At 30.7% G+C, this 25,094-nt stretch overlaps 2 protein-coding genes across 2 annotated transcripts; both read left to right on the top strand.

Annotated features, from left to right (window-relative positions):
* Positions 1-4,034: 4,034 nt before the first annotated feature.
* On the top strand, positions 4,035-17,085 carry LOC103830911 (homeobox-leucine zipper protein ATHB-13). The gene is made up of 3 exons (XM_018652983.2): positions 4,035-9,681; positions 9,756-10,093; positions 10,554-17,085. Exons 1-3 carry the CDS (start codon positions 9,546-9,548, stop codon positions 10,836-10,838), a joined length of 759 nt encoding a protein of 252 aa, XP_018508499.1. The 5' UTR covers positions 4,035-9,545; the 3' UTR covers positions 10,839-17,085.
* Positions 17,086-18,707: 1,622 nt separating this feature from the next.
* LOC103831465 (protein NRT1/ PTR FAMILY 2.13) lies at positions 18,708-23,168 on the top strand. Its single transcript, XM_009107346.3, has 4 exons — positions 18,708-19,719; positions 20,317-20,534; positions 21,924-22,489; positions 22,997-23,168. The coding sequence occupies exons 1-4, from the start codon at positions 19,563-19,565 to the stop codon at positions 23,166-23,168; spliced, it is 1,113 nt and encodes a 370-aa protein (XP_009105594.1). The 5' UTR covers positions 18,708-19,562.
* Positions 23,169-25,094: the final 1,926 nt, after the last annotated feature.

The following is a 25,094-nucleotide window of genomic DNA, read 5'->3' as shown; positions in this document are numbered from 1 at the left end:
TAAAGTTTAAATTTTGTTTTATGGTTAGTTTAGAAAAATTTTTTTAGGGAATTAGATTGACCCATTTTGGTATATTTTAAAAGTGGCCTAGATAACTTTCAATTTAAAAAAAAAACATAAGCCCATTACTTTTTTTCTTAATACTACTATGCTTGTTTTCAAACAAAAATATTTTTTTTTAAAAGACTGCAATCCATGTTTCCAAACACTCCAAATTTTTAAAAATCCTATTCAAGTCTCCAAACACTCCAATTTTGTACTTGAGTTTTAATAAAATAGATATATCAACATAATCGCTTGAATTATTTATTAATTTTGGCTAGTTAACAAGAGTCCAGACTCTAGAGAATGGATCTAGATTCAAGTAACCAGTTCGACGAGATAAAAATTATGTAGGTTATAAAAAATGGAAACCAACTTACCTCCTACACCAAAAAAACTTATTTTTAGTTTTTTTTTTTGACATTTTCTTGTAAAAAAAACTTATCTCTAGGTTTTAATATTTATGCTATCTTTTTTAGGTGTAAAAAAGGTGAAACAAAAAAAAAGTGGTTTCACTTTTTATCGAAAACTCAAAAATCGTAAATAATCTCTCCTAGTATTAGTATATGATCTTATATGAATATTGTTTATGCAATGTTTTTTCTCTATATCAGGCTGAATTGAATTTTGTCTACTATGAAGAAAATTTAGTTGTTAGAGACAAATTAAGAAAATTCTTTAACCATGGCTTAGATTTTTATGCATGCATCCAGCTCAAAAGTTCTAAGGCCATCTGCATTGGTAAAGCTTTTAATGAGTTTCTAAAAAATTAAATCAATTAAAATAAAAGAAAAGAGCAAAAAAAAAAGGCGGGAAACGTCTCTATAAGAAGGGACGTTTGTTCAATATTGTGAGAAACGTTTATCATCTGTGAGTTACTGATTAGTTTAAATCTTTTCAGTATTTATCTTTTTTGTTTGAGAGATGCAAGACGGATTCTACCGCTGCGCATGTACTTGCAACAAAAATAGAATAATTTCTCTTTATCTCTCGCATTATGTTTGTTAAGCCCTCTGAAATCAAATGTCTTGATAGTTGCATAAATATAACAATAAACTATATCCGAGAAAGATACCAAACTGGATGTCCACGTCTATCCGAGTCATTCACATTTTTTAAAATTATATATGCATAAATACAACATACAACGTGATATTTTCATTACTCTAGCCTAAAATTCAGACTAGTTTTTAAAACTACCGATGGGGTCATCAGATGTATAATTGGGTGAAGACAATATATTAATGGGACATTACATCTTGATAGGAGCTAGTACCCGATTTTAATATACTCTGCTTCCCACTCAATTAATTAAAATAACATAGCGTGTTGGATTAATCTAGGGAGTTCTCGGAGAGTAAACTAATCAATAACAAGCTTCGGTTCGTCTAATCAACTCATTGACAAATGTTTTATATTCGGTCGACCTAGAGCCAAAACCTATAAAACTAGTGCTCTATGTTCTAAATTCTACAGTATACATTATTTTAGGGTGCTATTTTAATAAAATAAAAAATCTTCATAAAAAATTGTTAATAAATTTTTTAATAAAATAAAAAATCTTAATCAAATTTTAGGATAACATTGAATAATATTTCTATAAAATCAATTTTATGAAGTTATTTTCATCATATTATTAATGGAGTTAAATTAGCTTACAATTCTTTTTGCGTAAATTATATTGTAAATATATTATATAAAAATATTTAAATAAAAATTGGTTTAAGGCACATAAAATTGTTGGACCGGTATTGTGAAGGAGAAATGAGATATCCTGCTTGATGATTTGTTTTAGATGATATTAACTATTAGACAACAAAGGCACTATAACATTTTTTATACATGAAATAAACCATAGATCGAAACTGTTGATAATAATCACTAAAACTTGTAAGAAATTGGGTATTTTTGTCAATTAAAGCGTTTACAAATTACAATATAAAATGAACACACAAAGATTTAGTAGAACTACTATAAATTTAATTTAATTAAACAATTCACTAAACAATCTAAATTCATAATAAGAATATATATGTGAGTGGGTATGTTTCAACAATTTAAAAGGTCTTCAGTTTACTGAAATCTTTTAGCAAGATCACAAAAGTACTGAATATTATAAAATTACGTGTTTGCGATTTACAGAATACTATAAAATGGATCATGGATGTCCAATAGAGAAGTGTGCCTTTGCGGTGATGGCTGAAATTAGCCAAGTTTTGGGCCTCCCTTATTTCTTGTCCTTAGGTCCACGAACGTCTTCTTGCTTTATTTACATGTTTGTGTTGGACAACCACAACATGAACACCCATTTATTCCAAACTAGGAAAATAAAAAAGAGAAATTGGAATGTATAACCACCAAAAAAATATAATTAGATAACTAGCTTAAAAAAAATTTGACCAAAATTTTCAACGTATTTTCTACAATATATACCAAACTACCATTCAGTACAACCGGTAACTTCTTCTCTTTTCTTTTCTGTTCTTCTCTACAATTAACATTTACATATATTTATTATTTTGTTTTATTCTCATCATCAATTTGTCTCTTTTAATTTTTTCCTAGCAGTGTAAATTTTATAAATATATATTATTGTTTATAGTTGGGTTTAGATTTAGTGATGGGGATTTATGGTTTAGTACTTATAGGTTGGGATAATTTTTTAGTATTAGGGGTTGAAGGTGAGTTTTAATCATATACTAATTCGACCATATGGAACAGAGCACTCAATGTATCTATTTATATAGTATAGTATAATATTACAAATATTATATTTAGTTAATTTTTTTTCCAGTTGTGTAAATATTATAAATATATACTATTGTTTATATTTGGATTTGAGTTTAGTGATTAAGATTTAGAATTTAGTATTTATGGGTTGGGATAATGTTTAGTATTAGGAATTGTGGATGGATTATAATCTTATACGACTTTAGTCATTTGAAATAGAACACTAAGTGCATATATGTTGGTCAATAAACATGTGACCTAGATGGCTTCTCCTTCTTTCCTGTCTATTTATATAGTATGGTTAATATTACAAAATATTATATATTATATATTATTTTCAGATTTTTAATTTTATAAATATATATATAGTTTATATTTTGGTTTGAGTTTAGTGATTGATATTTAGGATTTAGTATTTGTGGATTGGGGTAATGTTTAGTATTAATGGTTGTGAGTAAGGTTATAATTTTATATTATTTCGGTCATATGGAATAGAACACTCGATGCAATATGTATGTGGTCAATAAACACGTGACGTGGCTTTTTTTCTTCTATTATACACGTTGACTGAGAACTTATTAAAATAAAAGGTAAAACCGGTTGAAAAGTGTCATAATGTCTGACATTACATTATGTCAAAATAAATTTTAGTTACCTAATTTACACTCAATATATGGCTATTACACAAATAAGCCCAATAAAAAATTTCACAAACCACAACATGGACAACCACAAACATCAGGTGCACAAAAAAAAGGAAATAAATATAAAATCAAGGCCATCTTATTGAATATATTGCTTTTTTTAATACTATTGAAAATAGTTGGAGGCTTTAAATTTGAGCAAAATATGAATTTGTTCGATGAAGTAAAGAAAAGTTCTCACATTTTTAAGAACTTGGAGGTTTTTTTTGAAAAAGACTTAATGACTTGGAGGTTTTATAAAGATTACTTTTGAGTAATTCATATACACTCATAAATATCTTCAAAATACGTATATTACTTACACCACGTTCCGTTAATCTGCAATAATTTACTTTTTATAATCGAATTGAATGTTGTACTTGTATTGTAAAATCACTAAAGGACTTCTATAATTAACTCGTTCTGTTTTGTAGGAAAATTAACTTTAAAATTTATAGATTTTATCATTCTATGTGCTACCATATTAGCAATAATGGCGTCTAAAGTAAAATCTGACAGAAGAGCACACGAACGATCACATGTATATTATATATGTGTCATATACAGTATTTTATGCAGCGAGAGGAGGGACATATTGTGACTTCCTGAAAACTACATCGCTGACTTTCCTAGTTTCGTATTGAAGTTTTGATGGATATACATGAATCGAAACCATATATACTTATATATTGTTCGTCTTTTTTGAGAAAGGCATAAATGTATATTTATCGTGGCTGCTGTGATCAATTGTTTTAAGAGATAACGAAGTTGGGTGATCATACTAGCAACTTGTGAGACAAGTTTTCAGAATTTCTAGCAACTTGTGAGACTATCTACCTTTTTATTTTCCAATCATATGTATATGTTTTCACTTCATCATGATAAGAGTGCATATATCGCGTCCAGTCAAATCTCTTGTGAAGAACGGATAACAGTTAAAGCCAAAAAGATTTTTTGGATAACAGTTGTGATAAATTGATCGATGAAAACGGCACAAGGCGTGTTGGGAAAAAAAAAATTAAGAAAAAGATCGCTTAGGAAAAGGAATGGAAGAGGAAAGGAAGTAGGGACAAGATTCAACAGCTCTTATGTGGGGATAATTAAACAGTATTTTCGTTTGTTATTATTCCCTTAACCTAAATACCCCAACGTATCTTATTTTATTCATCTGCATAAGCATTCATGTATTTTTCCCAACACCCGTTGTTCCATTTTCATCGATCGACAGGCTGGTCGAAATGCAGTATACCAAGGAAAGAGCGAAAGAAATTTTGTAAACTTATGACTCAATGGCTAAAGCATGAATGATCCAATCTGATACTTCAGAATCTCTGTAGTCCTGCTCTGTTTTTATTTTTTTGGCAGAGGAAGACTTATTTGCTCTTCTCTTTTGTTTCGTAAATGAATCATCCCATTTTCTAATGAAATTCAAATCCTTAGCAAAAAAAAAAAGGTATATATATAACACGTTCTCTGTTTATATTTTGATTTTTATATTTTGTCTATTTCCGTTTGATATTTTCCATTTTCAAAATTACGTACAACGAATAAAATTTGTTGTTCCAAACTAAATTTCAAAACGAGTTGTTGCTTGTAATTTAATGCTTTTGTTCTACTAAATTTGATTTATCTCCATTTCTTTGAAGGAAAACCAGAAAACACTTGAAGAAGTAGAGAATGGTTTAAGCAAAAACAAAGTAGAGAATGGTAGCGCAAGGGCTAGAACACCGAAACATCTACAATAACTCTCTGACACATTTGAAAAACTTTCATCGACTATATTTTGTAACTCCTGTTCATATGTCATATGTCCAATCGGTCTGCAAAAAAAAAAAGTCTATGCAAAACACTGCCTACTAACGACAAGATTACTTCTGTGCACATTTGAATAGTAATTAATCGTCGAAATAAGGAATCAACCTTAATCATGATGCTGTATATGTAGAGTATATTACTAAATAAGCAACCACAAAATGTTATCTAATTATCCGTTCTTCACAAGAGATTTGACTGGAGGCGACGCGATATATGCACTCTTATCATGATGAAGTGAAAACATATACGTATGATAACATTTGTTGGAAAATAAAAAGGTAGATAGTCTCACAAGTTGCTAAAAATTCTGAAAACTTGTCTCACAAGTTGCTAGTATGATCACAGCAGCCACGATAAATATACATTTATGCCTTGCTATGTGTAGGTTAGGCTAATGCTCGTAGGTTTGAGATCAGATGTGTTGTACTTGTACCATAATCATATAGAGAAGACCTAGAATTTCATGTACGAAATACAAAATTGTTGTATCGACCATAACAAACGTAGAACATACATATACTATTTAGAAGAAGCAAAAAAAGAAATAGGTTCTTGATGGATTGATGATCTCTTCCTCTATGCTTTGTTTGAATCAGTTTCTTGTGGTTCCTAATGGTTATGGCTTTGGTAAGGAACCTCTGATGTGAGTTTTAGGAGGTAACCCGCTATGCCTTTGGAAATCATTTTCAAACAATTTGCTTTGACTGGGTTCCTGGGAAAGGATTTGGACCGGCTATGTATGCTCGTTCAATCCAATCCCCAAAAAGATTGTGGTGAGAGTACTATGACTTTTGATCAGCCTTCAAGCAGCCAGACGAATAAGGTAAAGTGGTGGTCTAGTTGTCTTTTTCGTTAGGCCTTGGTCTTTGTGTTAAAGTGTGGTTGTTTGTATTTTATGTATCATTTCCGTGTCTAGACCTTTTTTTTTTTTTGGATCAGGTTCATATCAGTTCTTTTCAGATTTGAATTCTTTGGGTCCTAAATATTTAAACTTAATTAGTTATTTAAACTTTTTTTGTTTAGATTTGAGTCATCTTTTCAAATCTGGATCAATTCATGTCTATAACTAAATTAATACATGTAACTTTCGAATGCGTAGCTGGTCCATATAGATTCAGGTATTTATAATCCGAAAAAGATTCAAAACATCCATTTTTTATTTAAATTTAGTTAAAATCCGTCATATTTATCTAAAATTCACATAATAAGCAAAATAAGCTAATAATAATTGAGATAAATATTTTAAAACTCTAATTTGAAATTTGAAATTTATATTATTTGAAAATATTAAAATAATAATAACAAAGACTACAAATAAAAAAATATTATAACTAAATCATAAATTAAAATATAAAAATAGAACACTTGAAGTTATAGTCTTTGGTATTCATGTTTTTAGGTCAGACATGAATCGGTTCTTCTCGGGACAGTTCAAGTCAGATCAGTTCTTTTTGGATCCGAACATATTCAAATCGGTTCGTTTTGATTTTGATTCTTTTGAGTAGAGGAATTTTAAACCAATTAAGTACTCATAAATTTTTGGTTTCAGGTTGGATACTTTCAGATCAGTTTTGATTTGAACTTTTGCATTCGGGTAAAACGCACATGCTTAATTTTGACATCTTCCATCACCCTTCATAATCTTCTTTTGTTTAATAATAATTTCCAGGAAAAAATTATTAATTGATTGATACTATATACTAATGGTGTATATTTTTTTCAATTTTAATATGGAATTTGTGTAAATCATATCTTTCGATATAATAGTGTAGGTGTTTTCACAATCAATTTATGATTTTGTTATGAATGAACACAAATCAATTCGAAGAAAGCAACTTAAGAGCAAAAAACGTATTGAAGCAAATACTTAGGGTTTGTATATTATTATGTGAATAATTAATTTTACAATTTCTTAAATCCATATTTATAGTAGCCTCAAAACTAGATTTTTTTCTCTTTAAGAAATCATACTTATCATAAAATTATTATTTTTTCTTAATCTTAAAAGGCATATAGTACCGCGGGGTCTTCGGCCTCCGCACCTACTAGATGTTAATCTTAGCTGCACGTTTTTCTTCTGTGTGCCTACGACTGCTGGTCTTTTACTTGTGCTCATAGATTTAAGATATTTCAGAGTTAACAGATTGGAAAAATGTTTTTCTTGGTATGATTTTTTTTCCATTCATTTCCCACAGAAGCTCTCATTGTTGTTTAGTTATATCCCATTAAGTTCTGTGATTCACTGTGAGAAATTTATCTGATTCCAGTTTTATTATAGGATGTGTAACCCGAACTATCATATTTTAAAAGTTAAAATTAGATGAATTAAATTTGATTGACAATAATAGTACAATAGTCTAGTTGGGGTTGCAAGCCCATACATTTCCCTTTTCTAAGACCATAGAATAATTTTATAATAAAGTTGAATTCTAGTTTAATGGTACTCCATTTTAGAGTAAAAAATAGAGTGATGATAAAAAAATAAACAAGTTACTCTATATTTAAAACAAAACTTATTTTTACTTTATTATAGAGTGAAAAATAGAGTATTAGTAGAACATTTTTACTCCAAACTCTATTTTAGAATGGAAAATAGAGTAGGATTGGAAATGCTACAAACTCCATTTCACATCAAAGTTACCCCAACTAGCATCATAGAACATCTGAAAAATCAATAATAGAACTTCTCTGTTCTTCACAAGAAACAGAAAAATAATAAGGTTTTCCTGTTTTTATACCTTTACAAGTCTAGGTAGGTCTATGTAGACACAACACGATTTTATAGGTCTATACCGGTATATAATATATAGACTCAACACTGGACCCATTCACTCATCCATTTTCCCTACCTCAATATTTTTTTCCCCTACCTCAATATATTACTACGCTTTGTGAAAATCATAAAATTTTATTAAAGTAATAAATTATACAGTAGTCAAATCTTTGGTTTGGAGAATAAAATGAGAGACAAACAACTTCGATAGTTGGACCCATCTCATTTGGTTTACAGAAAGGATAAAACTAATTTGAGAATGAGAGATTAGATCAAAGATTAAAGGGCAAATGTGATCAGAGAGAGAGAACACCTCTTCATGTCTCTCCCGAGGGGGAAAATGAGTTCTTCTTTCTCACGTTTTTATTCTCTTTGATTCAATTTTCTATAGAGTACGCAAGCTGTAACCCTTTCAGAATTTCCCTCCTTTAATATATGTAAATATCTCTCGCATTCTTATTATATTTGTTTTGTCAACAATATGTATTTTGCAGATTTAAACTTGGATAATAATTTAAACACAACACAAATACCAACATAAGGTTGGTATAATGGTTAAAATCTTAAACTGTTTAGTAGAAATCTTACAATCATATGTTCAAGTTTTTCTAGAAGACCAGAGAATAATTGGCTTGATAAAATTATTAGATTATCTAGTAGATGTCTAATGGATCATGTTTAAATTTTGTTGGAAGAGTTTTTCTCTCCAAAAAAAAAAAATTAAATTAGTTTATGACTCATTTCAAAACATGTGCGGGTCTACAAATATATAACCTCCTAATTACTCCAAAAAAAAAAATCTTGAAGAGATGTAACTTTCAAATAAGAGTTAAATTACATGAATAGATTTCGTCAGAAAATATACGAATTTACGGATCATAATTATTTTAGTTATTATGAAACACAAATACAAAATAATATTTATTATATCTTGATCTTCTTAAGGTTGTAAACAATGTAGTCGCATTTGTTCTATCTCTGGCTTAACACAAGGCAAGGATACCTCACATAGTATCCAAATTTTATTCATCGATGAATATCAACACCGGAGAATAAATTTATATCTTAAAGAGTAAATGGTAGACCAATATTTGAAAACTTACACTGGTTTAACAATATATCTATAGTGAAAAATGAAAAAGTGGAGCTAAACTTATGTTTTTTTAAAACTTATGGTAAGACCAAAAACTTGTGTTTTTAATTTTGTTTAAGCTATTTGTTCTAGTTAATTTTTATTTCGATATCCCTCTTCAGCTTAAAGTCCCTCTCTCTATATAAAACTTAAAAGGAAGAAAACAAATACCACAAATGGCATAGTCTTAGCCTATTCATTCCACTTTCTTTTTTCCTCCTCTTTTTTTCTTTTTCCATTTGATTCTCCGACTCGTAGAAAGAGTTTTTAGATCCTGAGTACTCAATTATAATGGAAAGAAGAAACTAAGGAGAAACGACCAAAGCTTTAGCAAACAGTACCTTGTCTTCTGTTTCAAAAACAGGCGATAATGTCTTGTAATAGTGGAATGTCTTTTTTCCCTTCAAGTTTCATGATCCAAAACTCTTACGAAGACGATCATCCTCATCAGACTCCAGCTCTTGCACCCCTCCTTCCTTCTTGCTCCATGCCTCAAGATCTCAATGGTATGCCCAAACACACGTATTCTTACTCATGATCTTCTCTGTTTACTAAACCTCTGTTGTTTGTCTGTTTTCAGGATTTGCTTCGTTTATAGGTAAGCAAATATTAGAAGAGGATTATTCAGATGATGGGTCTCAGATGGGAGAGAAGAAGAGGAGATTGAACATGGAGCAAGTGAAGACATTGGAGAAGACTTTCGAGCTTGGAAACAAACTTGAACCAGAGAGGAAAATGCAGTTGGCTCGTGTCTTAGGTTTACAGCCAAGACAGATCGCGATTTGGTTTCAGAACAGAAGAGCTCGCTGGAAAACAAAGCAGCTAGAGAAAGATTATGATACTCTTAAACTAAAATTCGATGCACTTAAAGCTGAAAACGATCGTCTTCAAACTCACAATGAGAAACTCCAAGCTGAGGTAATTAACCTCACAATTTTAGTTTAAATTCAATTGTTTTATATGTTTAGTTTCATTAGGGTTAAAAGACTGAATCTCTTAGTTTCTTTTATTTCTAAAAATGTAAAAATCAAGATTTTTGGTGAAATAAATCTCATAATTTTCGTAAATATTAAAATATTGACCTTTTGTTTTGTTCTTTTGTTCGTAATTTGTTAGGGTGAATAAATATTTTTTTCTGAAAAATGTTAAAGATTAAAGTTTACATATATTTTTTTGTTAATAATTATTGGGATCAGGAATTGCTTTCAAGTAGGGTTAATAAACTGGACATGATTAATGGCTTTTCAAACATCACCCATCTCTTCTTTTCTCCCCTCTTGTGTGCAACAAAGATCTGAAAGCAATAGCCTTCTAATGTTTATCACATTATACAGCACTGTTTTTTTTTCCGAATCTTGATGGGTTTTGTTAAATACAGATTATGGGATTAGAAAATAAAGAACAAACAAAATCTATAAATCTGAACAAAGAAACAGAAGGGTCTTGCAGTAACAAAAGCGACAACATCTCCGATAATCCCAGACTTGATATCTCGAGGCCACCGCCGCCATCAATAGAAAACACAATAACCGCAGGTCACCCACCGCCGCCGCAAACAGTTGGTCGACACTTCTTCCCACCGTCGCCAGCCACCGCAACGACCACCACAACGACGTTGCAGTTCTTTCAAAACTCGTCTTCAGGACAGAGTATATATGGTTAAAGAAGAGAACAGTATCAGTAACATGTTCTGTGCAATGGATGACCACTCTGGTTTTTGGCCATGGCTTGATCAGAAACAGTAGAATTGAAACTGGTTTAAAAAAAAATGCATATCTTGTTTTTGTTTTGAATTTTGATAAATAAAGAAGAACCCATGCATGTTTCAAATTGGAATATATATTTCCTATTATTTTTAAGTAATGAGATGTAAAGTTGCACAAAAAAAAGTAATGAGATGTAAAAAAAATTGTTTACATAAAAAATATCATCATCATCAGAAAAGAAAAAAAAATATCATCATAATCTATCAACATTTTTTACGCGAATATATATGGAGAAAAAAGCTTATATATAAAATTGTTTGGTCGTGGGTACTAGCACCATGTGGTCATAGTCGTCATATGCAGAAGTGGGGAAAATATACAATGAAAAGGACATTTTCCATGTAGCAAATTATTAAGTTTGTTTGAATCCATGAAATAAATTCTGCATATGTCATGATTCAGTCGAGAGGGTTAAAAGACCAAAAAATATGATGGGACAAAATCAAAAGGAGTTAATCACGAGACCTTACGTATTTTAGTCTGAGGACGCAGCAGACCATCAATTTCATATCCCTCTTTTTTTCATTCCTTTTCTTACAATTACAATTTCACCACGTGCTTCTTTTCGAAAGAGGAAAGCAACCAAAGAAATTTTGTGAATAAAAGTTTACTGGGGCGTAAAGATGTAGAGATACTAAGGCCAACAATGCTTTTTAGCGACACTGATGCAACATTTTGGTTGCCATAAACATGAGGAGTTGTAGGTCCATCCATAATTTCAGTGTGTCGCTGATCTTTTTCTCTGTAGCGGCTTCATCGACCTCTTTAAAATCAGGATAACTGAGATGTAACTCGCAACATAATTTTAAATAAGGCAATTAAAATAATACTTCACTAGGTGATAATCCGCGCCTTGCGTGGAATAAAATTATTAATTTTAATATTTATAAGATAAGAAAATATTAGATTTGTTTAGTGTGGACATCGATTTGATTTTAGGTTGGATTTTTTTAGATTTAATTCTTTTAAAATATAACAATCATTCGGAAGCTGTATTTATTTTGGTTTGTTCGATTAAACTAATTTTCATTTTTCTTTCTTCCGGTGATAGATTGCAGTTGGAATATATATATCGATTATTGCAAACTTTATCTAAAAAACTTGATATCTTACCTGATACAATCAGTTAGATTTAATGCGAGCATTTTCATTTTTTAAATAAATATATAATAAATATCTTAAGCAATCATTAATTGAAAGATACATCGTTCTTCTATAGAATTCGGTGTAGATAATCCTCCATCGAAAATTCATAGACTTCAGTATATGAGTGTTTCAAACTTATTATATTATCAATAGCTAATAAATAAGGGCGACATACTATAAGTTATAAAAAATAGAAAATTCAAAGTTTTTATTAACTGATCAGAAAAATTCACCAGCATTATCGTAAATATTGTCAAAAATTTAAAATAATTTTGATTATTATTTAAGTCAACCTCGGTGTGGACCAGCTTTTGTATCTTTTAGTGTGACCATGTTGACATTAACAACCATAATAAACGTTAGCATGTTCTTACTTCTTAAAGCTTATCCAAAAACCTTCTTTCTCATTATGTTAAAAAGACTTACCGGGTTGATGGGTCACTGGGTCGACCGCGGGTGAATCTTGGGTTAATAAATAAATTAATTTTATTATATAATAATATATTAGCTATGAAAATAAAAATATAAAAACTAAAGTTTAATATTTTTTAAATATTTTTTTAAACATAAAATAATAGTTTGGATATGTATATGTTTTATGTTTAAAAGTATTTAGAAAATACTTAACTTTAGTTTTTCTATTTTTATTTTCATTTTACATACAAAATATCAAAAAATAGTTTAGACTATTTAAAATTTTCTGTAACAAAGTAAAAGTTATGACATCTAAAAAAAATTTAAGATATAAAATTCATAAATATTTTTTTTTCTTATTTGAATAATAAATTAAACTTCAAATTCAAAATAAACTTAAAATGAAAGATCATTGTAATAAATTGTCAATAACAGAAATAAACTAACTCAAATCACATTAACTAATTTTGGTTTTCTTTACCATCGTTTACTTCATTTTCTTCAGGTGACATAATGAAATCTTCATCAAAATCTAAAAATCACAAATATAAAACTGAAAAGGGAAAACCTAACTTTTTTTTTTGTTGTTAGCACCTAACTTTTTAATTGGAAACTTAGAATACAAACATAAGCTAAAAACTTAAGAAAAAGTAAAAGTTATTTATTGGTTCAACTGGCGGTTCAATCGGTATCGGGTTCCGGGTTTTAGTGAGTTTTTGCGGGTTTCTAAATATTGAATTTTTCACAAAACCCAAATCGAATTTTTTTCTGGGTCACCGGGTTTACTGGTTCAACCGCGGGTCCGGGTCGGGTTTCAAAACACTGGTTAAAGGTGTTATTTTAGAGTTCTTTGTTTTGTTTCAAAAAAGAATCGGTTACGTACGTTTCAAACTTTCAATGTATTATCACACTCAATTCCAATATATCGAGTTAGCTGTAACATGAATATATTTGCGAGTATGAAACAATTTATCTTCAAAATATGTAAAATATCACGCTTTCAAAACATAGCTACGGGCTAACAAACTCTCACATTAATATGATATTTACATTTCAATCAAACTCAAGGTTCTTGAAATATCAGAAATCTTGTGTATATATGTTATTAGATTATTCCTTCATAACTTACACATAAACACCTTAAATTATTATATATTCAAATAATTTTACAGAACTAAACCAAAATTAAAAGAAACACTAAACATAAGCAAAAAAAAGCACTAAGTCGAAAACAAATTAAACCTAAATCAAAATCCAAATTTCATCGTCATCATCACTCGCACCACAATTACGCTTTGTCTTCACTCTCCGGTGAGCAGATGCGTAAGCACCACCACCACAACGCAACCCTTTCCGTACCCTTAAAAATACAGAACCATAGAGAGAGAGAGCTTGACAGGCGAGTTCATGGGAAAGAGAGGCTGAGAAGAAATTGATGACCGTAGACGTCGTTGTCTCTGCCACGCTACCTCTGCCGAGTTTCCGCTTCACCCTCTCCGTTTCCATTGAAGTCAAAGAACGAAACAGAGTCTTTATAATTAATGTATCTTTTGTGTTGCGTTTTTGCAACTTCTCTAAAAAGTTAACAGAGACGCAGTTTTTGGTATTGCATTATTTTTATCTCGTGTGTTTTAGAATTGAAGCATATAAGGAAACAAATTGTGAGAAGAGCTATCTAATCGACACATGGCAAATGTAGTGTGAACGCATTAAATGCAATGCATCCCTTTTAAATATAAGGGATATGTTTCTAAATGATGCATTATTTTGTGTTTACATATATTTAAAAACATATTAAAATGATACTTTATATGTTCCTAAGAATACATTTTTTTTTGTTTACACATATTAAGAAGACATATATTAAAATTAATTATAAATATATAATTGACATGTAAATATTTTCCCTAAATTTAAACCAATAGTATACTGCATACAAATGTAAAATATATGTATCACAATTTACCGTTAATAAGTGATAAAAACTGCATACAGATGTAAAATATATATATCATTATGGAATACAATTTTATTTTAAACATTTATTTTCAGGAACAAAGAGTATACTTGATGCCAACCAAATAAATACCAAATGATATTTTAACTTTATAAAAATGGGTCTATCAGTTGGACTTTGATCTATATGTGATTTAAAAAATTCGATACGCTAGTCTTCAATATACCTATAGGAATTTGAAAATAAAAATAAAACGAAATTAGTCGTTCTTCAATATACCTATAGGAATTTGAAAATAAAAATAAAACGAAATTAGTCGGTGCGACCTGCTAGAATTATCCACTTCGTTTCTACAAGTACACGTTTCTTTTAGCTAACCTTTTTTGGTCTGCTTTCTTTTGCTTCTTTGGTTAATGGACCCTTTGTAAACTTGGATGCTTCAACTACACTTAAATGCGTTGCTCACCCTCATCTCTTCCAAGCAATATACTTATACTGTACTATTAATAATGGACATCCTTGTCTGCACGGGGCTCTACGGTACATCCCTTTTTTTCACTGAAACTTCATTCATTCATACTTTGTGAAATACATTGGTGGAATACATTTTTGGGGCTCTATTATACATCTTATATCATAGAATAGTGAAGCACATTATTCCTTAACCACGCTACCCACTCATACGCATATCTTTTATAGTGGTACGATTTCAATACTGAAACATGTATATAAAATATTTTTAATTTTAAAGCTTCAATTTGAAAACTGCTTATATGTTAGCAATTTTAATAACTTGTTTAAACGACCATAAACCCATATCATGAAACTGTGGGAGGTGGGAACTAACTAGCCAAACGTGAGCAAGAACATTGATGGTTTTCACTTTCTTCTAAGAGCATCTCCAAAATATCCTCAAATCCTTAAATTTTGATTTTTTTTGCTATCCAAGAGACTTTCAAAACCTCAAACACTATTTATTTCTCAGTTTAGTCTTTAGAATTTTGTAATTTACATATAATTCGAATAATATTACTTTTTTATCACTTTAATCCTTATGACTATAATTCACTTAAGTATTTCAATATATCTTTATATATATTAGTAATACATTTTTTTGGAACTCTTATTAGTAATACATAAACTATACAAATAATATAAATAAAATTGTTTAAAATAGTATTATTATCTCACACAATAATTCTATTACATTGAAAATATATTACAAATTAAAGATTAAAAGTACAAGAATAGATATTTACAATAAAGATAACACACAAACATTACACCAAAATGTTGTTCATAAAAAAATGTTATAATATGAAGTTGTTGTTGCTCTTTTCTTTTATGTATGATTCTTGCTTGTTTGGATCATTGATGTGAAAGAGAATCTATGGAAAACTATGTATAAGATTATGAGTAAAAAGCAGGAATAGTTCGCTTTATTATGCAAAATTAATACATTAGAATATTGGAGTTATTTTTTACGACGTTGAGGTTGTGTTTTTTTCAGTAATAATTTTGAAAAGTTTTAAAAATTCAATATAAGATATGAATGTCTGAAGCTTTTGAATTTTTTTTATTAAAATATTATTATCTTTTGGTAAAAAACTCTAATTAAAAGATCTTAATTCGAATGATCTAAGGGTTTGGATATATGCCAAAAAAAAACACGAACATCCTCTCTGCATCGTAGAAAAAAAGTTTCGAAAAACAGTGGTTGTATGGTGGTCGGTGGCCTTCGCTGCCGGTTACCATCTTCGTTTTTTATTTTGCTTTACGCCATTTTTATTAGTGGTCTCTCTCGGGTATCGTCGATTCTGTAGAGTTGCATGTCCGGTTTAAATTCAGTATCACACGTATCTATTGGTGGATGACTGACTTTTTACTCTGGGTTCAGACCGTCTTCTTCGGTATTGGTCGCGGGCTTTTGTATCCATTGTACATCAGGGGTGTTTGTTGTCGGTTGGTTTGTGGTTAAAATCTGAAGCGTTGTAGAAGGTTTCCTCGGCGGTCTAGATCGGTGAGATGATTCCGTCTTTGTGTTCGGTGGTTCAGTTTGTGGATGAGATCTCGATTTAGATCGGTTGAAGCTCTCCGAATAACGATTATAAGTGTATGTGTTGAAGACGATGGATTTCTTTTAACTTACAACATAGTCATTGGAGGTTTCTTTCGTCGTGGTGTTCCTGGTTGATCCAAGTGGTTCGATGAGAAGTTTAGTCCGGTGGAGACGTTCAGTCGGTGAAGACAGTGGGGCTCGTTTCAGCATGTGTCTCTCTCTCCACGTTTGGTTTCCAACACGTGTCGATGCTTCTCTTGTGGTCCCATGGGTTAGGTTTGGACCAGTGTTGAGTCTCTTTAGTTTGTGTTTTTTTGGGCTTGTAAGCTTATGCCCTTTGGACTTTGTATGTCTGGTTTTTAAAACCTTTCAATAAAATACAAGATGGCAAAAAAAAAAGAGTGATATAGGAGCAGAGCTGGAGGTTTGGTTTGGACTATAAATACAGTGAAAATCATCTGATTCTGTTTGTTTTTAATATACTTTGACCATATATTATTGTGAACGTGTGAAAATGATGTCATCTCTTTTGTTTTTTTTCTGTAAACAATCTCTTTTTTTTCATACATTTATATTAGCGTTTGATGATCAATTTTTATTTATTTAATAGCATAGTTCTAAATCGTATATTTATTGTTTGGCTTGTAAATGCTAGGAGGGTTTCTCGTGATTATTTTTCTCTGTTTAAATTTCAAGTGTTTATTATTTATGTAATTTTTTTTTAATTTAGAAAACTAAATTTGATCCGCATATCAGTTTAGGTGCGCATCAGATTTGTAACTTTTAATAAAATTAGCTAATGATTTCTAAAATCATTGAAAATGGATAAAAGTTAGAAATCATCCGAAATATGTTCTATATTATCTTAAGCTATTATAACTAATTTACAAGCCTTTAAAACTAATTTATAAATTATTCTACATTATTTATCAATTTTATAATCGAATTATAAGATTTTTAAATATTTTAAAAACTTTTACATGTGATATATAAGAGTTTTTTGTCATCAGCATAAAAAGACTCGATTAAGACTCAGCTAACCAAAAAAAAGACTTTACGTCTATGCAGACGAAATAAGACAGTTGGATGCGAGCACCACGTGCAGGATGATCCGCTTACTAGTGATTATAAACTTTTGAAAACACTTATTCTTTATTTTTGAACTCTTACAGCTGATTTTGTAATATTTATAAGTGATTAAGTTTTATAAATAATTTTATATGCATTTATAATTTCTTATTAATATTTATAAATTCTGTAACCAATTTCACAAGTTTTATAAAATATTTTTTTTTCAGTTTAAGGGATTTTATAAACTATTACAATCTTTTATAAAAATCATTAACTATTTTTAATTCTAAATAAATAAGGTTATAAATGTAGAATAACATATATTAGCGGTTTATAAGTTACAGATTTAAAACGTTAAAATATTAGTTGAAAAGTTTCAAAAATAGTTAAGAAATTTTATCATTAAAATTATATTTATTAATCTCCCGAACATGTTCCAAAAATATAATGGAAAACATGCTGTCGAATCAAACGTTTATTAAGAAACTGAATACAAACCATCCTTTAATAGCATTATCTATTGTATTTTTTTTTTTGGTCAAATTTTTTTTTTGGGTCAAATATCAAATAGCATTATCTATTGTATATCAAATAAATTTTAGGTAAGAATAAAATGTAATATTTGCACTCATATATCATACCATATATGATTAACATCCACACTGACCATACCCATCAAATCTGACCCTCATGCATATTAGAAATTTCCTTAAAAATACTCTAACTAAATTTCGTTAACTAATATTTATTTTATTTTATTTTTTAGTTTAATACTTTAACTAATCATTTTACACAATTTAATATACAATTTTACACTAAAGGTGTGTTTATTTTAATAAAAAATATTATTAAGTTTCAAATAAAATTAAATAAATATCTAAAATTCACAAGTATATTAAAATCTAATTTTATTTTAAGTTTTAGAAATAAAAATAACTAAATTATGGATAATATTAATTTGTGTAACAAAAATTTAAGTTTTAAATATAAAATTTTGTTTGTTTTTTTAAATAGAAAAATCTATTTTTTCCTCAAATTAAGGTTTTTCTAAATTTAATTATCTTCTATCCTAAAACTAAATATTAAGAGGAGATTTTTAAAGATTTATTTTAGATTTCAAAGATTTTTAAATTTTATTTGAAATTTACTAATATTTGTAGTTAAAAGAAATTTGTTTTAAGTAAAATGATTAATTAAAGTATTAAATTGGATAGTAAATTTGTTTGGTTATTGTAAAAAGTAACAAAATTTAATTAGGGTGTTTGATGTAGTTTACCCCGCAATCCAATAGATATCTTTTTTTTTGTGGAACATTAATATAGAAGATTCATTTTTTTTTTACTACGATGAACCTTCCAAATAAATTTTCCTCTTTAGTCAAAAAAATATATATGGAAGGTTCAGAATACGTAGAACAATACTAGTAATCTAGTACGTACGATGTAAGAAACAAATCTCCGATATATTTTTACTACTTACAAAAACAAAAAAATAAAATATACTTTAATAAATACTTTGAATTAGTGGTTGTATCTATTTGTATTCTAAGCATAAATTCTATTAATTCATTTAATTTATAATAAAATCATTTTAATACACAACTGAATTAAAGTAGATTTTTTAATAATAATATTTAAAATAAAATAAAAATGTTTGAGATGTTCTAAAATATTTTTTTCTATAATAACACTTTATAAATGGTGTTATTATATTATCACCCACACCCACCTTATAATATTCTGGATCTCCTCGCTCCCTTATATATACATATGTACACACACTTCCACATTACTCCCCAAAAAGCCTCTAACAGAGAGAAAGTGTACGAGTGATAAGCCCACTCTCTACATTTATCAATCACTTAATGTGATTGCCTTTATTTATTTAGATATACATCAAAAAGTGAGAATCAAATCTCCCAACATTAGTTCCACCCTTTAAATCGAAGTATTTTTGCCTGTATACATCTTAGAGATGGTTTTGATGGATGGAAGGGACGGTTCTTCACCACCGCAGCCGAAGATGGATGCTGTTGATTCGTACAATCAAGAAAGCCCGTCTGATTCTTTTTCGGATGCTGAGAAGGTTGAGAAAAAGCGTGGAGGCTGGAGAGCCGTCACGTTCATTTTAGGTACGTATATCTATTTTTGGTTCGTGAGTAGTTTATTTTTTAGTTAACTTCATCCTTGACATGTCCTTAATTTCAACTGCATGTCACATATTATTTTATCTTTAGATTCTGAATACTGTATACTATATATGAATTTTATATTATAAAAATAATTTTAAACAAATTATCCGAACCAAACCAAACTGAACCCAAAATATTAGAAATACTCATATAGAATTAAAATCTTTAACCTCGAGAACCTTAAATCCATCCGAATATATTTGAATCCGAACCCGAACCTGAACTCACCACCAAGAGTTATAGTATTAATTTTGTTTTAATGTTTTTTTTTCTCTGAAGAATTATCTCATATATTACATGTTTGACAATCGTCCATCATGTTTGACACTCGCCCATCTCGTTTGACACTCGTCCATCTCGTTTGACACTGTATAATCGAAACGGTAAGAAAACTGTAGCATTAAATTTGGGGGAAAACTGTAACTTTTTAAGCATATATCTTTCATTTTCCTTATTTTTAAAACGCATTTTATTTGTTAATTATTTTCTGACAATTTTAAAATAGAAGTACACTAATATATATATGGCTTGAAACAGGAAATGAAACGCTTGAGAGACTGGGAACGATTGGGTTGTTGTCAAACTTCATGGTTTATCTAACCAGAGTGTTCCATTTAGAACAAGTCAACGCTGCAAATGTCATCAACATTTGGTTTGGTTTCACCAATCTCACACCTCTCGTCGGCGCTTTTATCTCAGACGCTTACGTCGGTCGTTTCAAGACCATCGCATTCGCGTCATTCGCCACCCTCCTCGTACGTATTTATTTCTTTGATTTATCTGAAATTCTTATCTAATGTGTCTACAAATACACACTAAGTATGAGTATTATTAGTAATAGTAACTTTATCAACTCATACTAACTCTAGGTAGAAGTTAAATTTATCACATTTAGAAAAATGGTTATATTATTACTCTTTTTTTTTGTAACACGGTTATATTATTACTCTATATATGATCTTGTGGTGAAGATACATATGGTACTTGGCGCATAAGGTCACCACGTTAGGACAAACTTTTATATAATATGAAAATATTCAACCAAAGCTATAATACCAATTAAAAACCTTCTAATATTTAGTGCCCATGTATAGTATTTTGCTTCTAGCTATTGCTCTTGTATTGTACGTAAACGCATGAAAACATAGAGGGACCACGTTATCAAAAGGGATAAGGTCGATCTATAATGTGTATAAACAAAAACCCAAAAAGCTTTATATGAGAACTATATTTATCTCACAGAAAACGTTTTTTTTTTTTGCTAAACTCACAGAAAACGTTGTTTTTAAGATACTATTTTCAAATAAAATAACTTTGATTAATTGGTAACACAGTTTCGAGTAAACAAATCCTCTAATGGAACGGAGTTTTATCTTGGAAATAAAGAGACGGGTGTAAAGGAAGAAAATGCACTAGTGGTCGATTTGATAATGAAAATGGCCAATAATTGAATTTCCAAATGATATAGCTAAATGAAAGTAAAGATGTGTAGATTTGGTCAATCACAATGACGTAACCTAAGATACTTTCTTTTCTAAAGTCATTTTCACTAATTATTGTAGAATTATGATCGCATACAATTGTTAATTTCCCCTATATTTTCTTTTATTTTTGTTTTTCATAGTTAATTAAATTAAGGAACTTAAATTGTTACAATTAACTACTCATATTATTATATTAATGTTTATATTAAGGTTAAACAAAAAAAATGATATTAGGTTCTACGTCGTGATCAGTTTGTCGCCCACTCGGTACCTAATCAAAGAAATCTCACCATTTTATCAAGTGAAGTCAAAGCCAATTATGCTACTCTTAATTAAGATAATTAATTTTTTGTTTGTTAGTATTTGATGTCATACGTCAATATCTGTACCACAATATTGTTTCCCAGTATTACTTTTAACCATGAGAAGTCAAAACTTATTAAGGCTATGGTTAACTTAATTAACTAATTGTTTGCTTGTTTGTATTCGATCGCATAATTTCAATCTATCCCACATTATTGTTTGCTTTTTCAAAAGTAACTAACAATCATATCAATTCAATTCAAGGTATTGATCATCATAACTAATGAAGAATCAGTTTCAAAAATGAATGATGAGTTGTTTAGTAATGTTTAATCAGTAATTTTAAATTATCTGCAGGGACTAGTGACATTGACACTCACAGCATCGCTTCCTCAACTCCACCCAGCAACATGCATTAGCAAAGATCCAGTCAGTTGCAGCGGCCCGAACAAGCTCCAGTTCGGGACTCTGTTCTTAGGTCTCGTTTTCCTTTCAATAGGGACAGGAGGAATAAGGCCATGTAGCATCCCTTTTGGAGCTGACCAGTTTGACCAACGAACTGAGGAAGGTGTTAAAGGAGTGGCTAGTTTCTTCAACTGGTATTACCTGACTTTCACTGTGGTTCTGCTTATTACACAGACCGTCGTTGTGTATATTCAGGATCAAGTCAGCTGGATCATCGGCTTTAGTATCCCTACTGGACTCATGGCTTGTGCGCTGGTTATTTTTTTCGCTGGAATGAGGCTTTACATCTATGTTAAACCTGAAGGAAGTATATTCTCCAGTATCGCTCAAGTTATCGTGGCAGCTCGTAATAAGCGAAAGATGAAGCTCTCGGCGGAAGATGACGGCACAGTGACCTACTATGACCCTCCCGTTAAAGATAGCGTTTTACACAAGTTACACCGAAGTAACCAGTTCAGGTACTTTATATATTTGTTTACGTTTTGGCGTATGATTACATGGTTCATTCTTAGCAATATATGCACTAGATAAATTTTACAATTGTTTTGTAAAGAAAACGTAAATAAATTTGGTCCTAGTAATGTTTTAATTTCCAGAATTACATGGATTTACGTGGAAATTAATCTATAATTTTCTCGTGCTTATACTGTAGTTATTTAGGTTTTGACGTATGATCAGATCACATTGTTCTTTCAAATAAATATATGCACTTGATAGCTAAATTTTAAAATTTGTAAAAAAAAACAAATTGTAATATTTAGTTATCAAGTGCATATATTTATTTGAAAGAACAATGTCATCATACGTCAAAAAAAAATTACAATTTGTCTTGCAAAGGAAAACGTAAATAAATTTGTCATCTATTCATCATGTGTGTGTTTTTGGAAAATAATTTGGATTTCAAGTGGAAGTTTAATATATATCTGTATTTTAACCTATAACTGATTGGAACTGCATAAAATTAGGTTTCTAGACAAAGCGGCGGTGATAAAAGAAGGTGATCTAACACCCGAGGGAGTTCCAGCGAACAAGTGGCGGCTATGCAGCATTCAAGAAGTAGAGGAAGTAAAGTGTTTGATCCGAATAGTCCCTGTTGTTGGATTTCCCTCCTTAAGCCCAAAACTAATTAAATCATAATCAAACCTTAGCCCAAGAAGAAGAAACATCTAGAAAAAAGTGGAGAAGTATAGAAGAAGAATTGTGTAGAAGAAGAAGAAGTGTGTAGAATGTGTTTAGGATAAGATCAAAAGAAAGTTCTAGAAGTAGCTTGTACATACCCCTCACTAGTATAAATAGGGGTGTTTAGTTCTGTTGTAATCATCCAAGAATCAAGCAAAGTAATAGAGAGAAAACATTTTAGAAAGAGTTATAGAAATCTCCAAATAAAAGCTTTAGTAAAAAATCCCTTTCCAAAATACGAAGGCTATCTCAAACACTAACCGTCTACATTCCATCTTAACCTCTCAAAGAAAATATTATCCGCTAATTTTCCCAACAACTGGTATCAGAGCCGAGTTACCGGTTATCTTTGAAGAAGTGAAGATGGAGGCCACCGTTACCTTTGAAGGTGATATGTTCAAGCTCACGACGGACAACTTCTCTTATTGGAAACCGATGATGGAAGATCATCTTTATTGCAAAGATTTGCATGAGCCCATCATCATGAAGGATAAGCCGGAAGGAAAGGATGATAAAGCATGGGAGATTCTTAATAGAAAAGCGGTTGCCGTAATACGCAAGTATGTCGACCGATCTCTCTTTGAACATGTCTCTACCTACACAAATGCTTTTGAATTATGGACAAAACTTGAATCCATGATTCAAAAGAAAACACCTCGAAACAAAGCTCTTCTTGTTCGACGGTTGGTAAAGTTAGAGTACAAGGATGGCCAGAGCATGATGGAGCACTTGAACAATTTCAAGGGGATCGTAAATCAACTTAACAAAGTTGATATGAAGGTTGAAGACGAAATGCAAGCCCTTTTACTCCTTAGTTCACTACCGGAGAGTTGGGACACACTAGTTGTCACTCTAAGCAATTCAGCACCGGAGGGAAAGCTTACCATGGACACCGTCACTGATAGCCTTCTAAATGAAGAAGTTCGCAGGAAGGAGCGAGGTTCGAGCTCTTATTCAGAAGCTAACATTGTTGATAGACGGGGTAGAGAAGAGACTCGTGGTCACAACAGAAGCAGAGGACGAGACCAATCTCGAGGAAGATCCAAGTCACGTCCAAGAGTTACCTGCTATTATTGCGGCAAGCCGGGTCACATGAAGTCGGAATGTCGGTTTTTCAAGAAAGACAAACAAACCGGTAATATCAAACCAGACCGGTTCAATCCTACAAAGAAGCATGAAGACAAGACTACCACCATTGTGGAAGACCAGAGCGAAGAATTATATCTCATTGGAGAATGTAATCTTAGCTCTGATGATAGTTCATGGATCGTTGATTCTGGTGCTTCTTTTCATGTCACCCCTCATGGAAGCTTCTTCACAACCTACCAAAGTGGTGACTTCGGTAATGTTCAAATGGGAAATCAAGGAAGAAGCAAGATCGTTGGAAAGGGGGATGTTAATCTTACATCAAACACGGGATGTAAGATAGTTCTCAAAGATGTGAGGCATGTCCCCGACATTCGGCTCAATCTCATATCAACCGGGAAGTTCGATGATGCCGGTTTCGATAGCCACTTTGGTAGTGGCAAATGGAAGCTAACCAAAGGAAGTTTGATCATGGCTCGAGGAAGTAAAGAAGGCTCATTATATGTGACTCAAGCCAAGCTTTGCAAGGAAGAAGTAAATGTCGCAAGTGATGACATGGATATATGGCATCGAAGACTCGGGCATATGAGTGAGAAAGGTTTAAACATACTTTCTCGCAAGAAACTTCTTCCTGATATGAAAGGTCTCTCTCTCTCACCATGTCATGATTGCTTAGCCGGAAAACAACATAGAGTCGCTTTCCGAAGATCGTCTACGCCTATGAGAAGAAAGCATATTCTTGATCTTGTGCATACTGACGTATGCTCCATGTCCGAGAAATCCAATGGAGGTGCATCA

The sequence above is a fragment of the Brassica rapa genome, chromosome A07 (genome assembly GCF_000309985.2).
Source record: "Brassica rapa cultivar Chiifu-401-42 chromosome A07, CAAS_Brap_v3.01, whole genome shotgun sequence".
NCBI classification, from domain to species: Eukaryota; Viridiplantae; Streptophyta; class Magnoliopsida; order Brassicales; family Brassicaceae; genus Brassica; species Brassica rapa.
Note: the sequence above shows the minus strand (reverse complement) of the source record. Positions and strands in the feature narration are given on the sequence as shown.

Bases quoted from the DNA above. Each gene is read 5' to 3' on its own strand.
- LOC103830911 (XM_018652983.2), top strand. From the start codon at position 9,546: ATGTCTTGTAATAGTGGAATGTCTTTTTTCCCTTCAAGTTTCATGATC. The intron at 9,682-9,755 runs GTATGCCCAAAC...GTCTGTTTTCAG, and splicing joins CATGCCTCAAGATCTCAATG to GATTTGCTTCGTTTATAGGT. The intron at 10,094-10,553 runs GTAATTAACCTC...TGTTAAATACAG, and splicing joins ATGAGAAACTCCAAGCTGAG to ATTATGGGATTAGAAAATAA.
- LOC103831465 (XM_009107346.3), top strand. From the start codon at position 19,563: ATGGTTTTGATGGATGGAAGGGACGGTTCTTCACCACCGCAGCCGAAG. The intron at 19,720-20,316 runs GTACGTATATCT...GGCTTGAAACAG, and splicing joins AGCCGTCACGTTCATTTTAG to GAAATGAAACGCTTGAGAGA. The intron at 20,535-21,923 runs GTACGTATTTAT...AATTATCTGCAG, and splicing joins CGTCATTCGCCACCCTCCTC to GGACTAGTGACATTGACACT.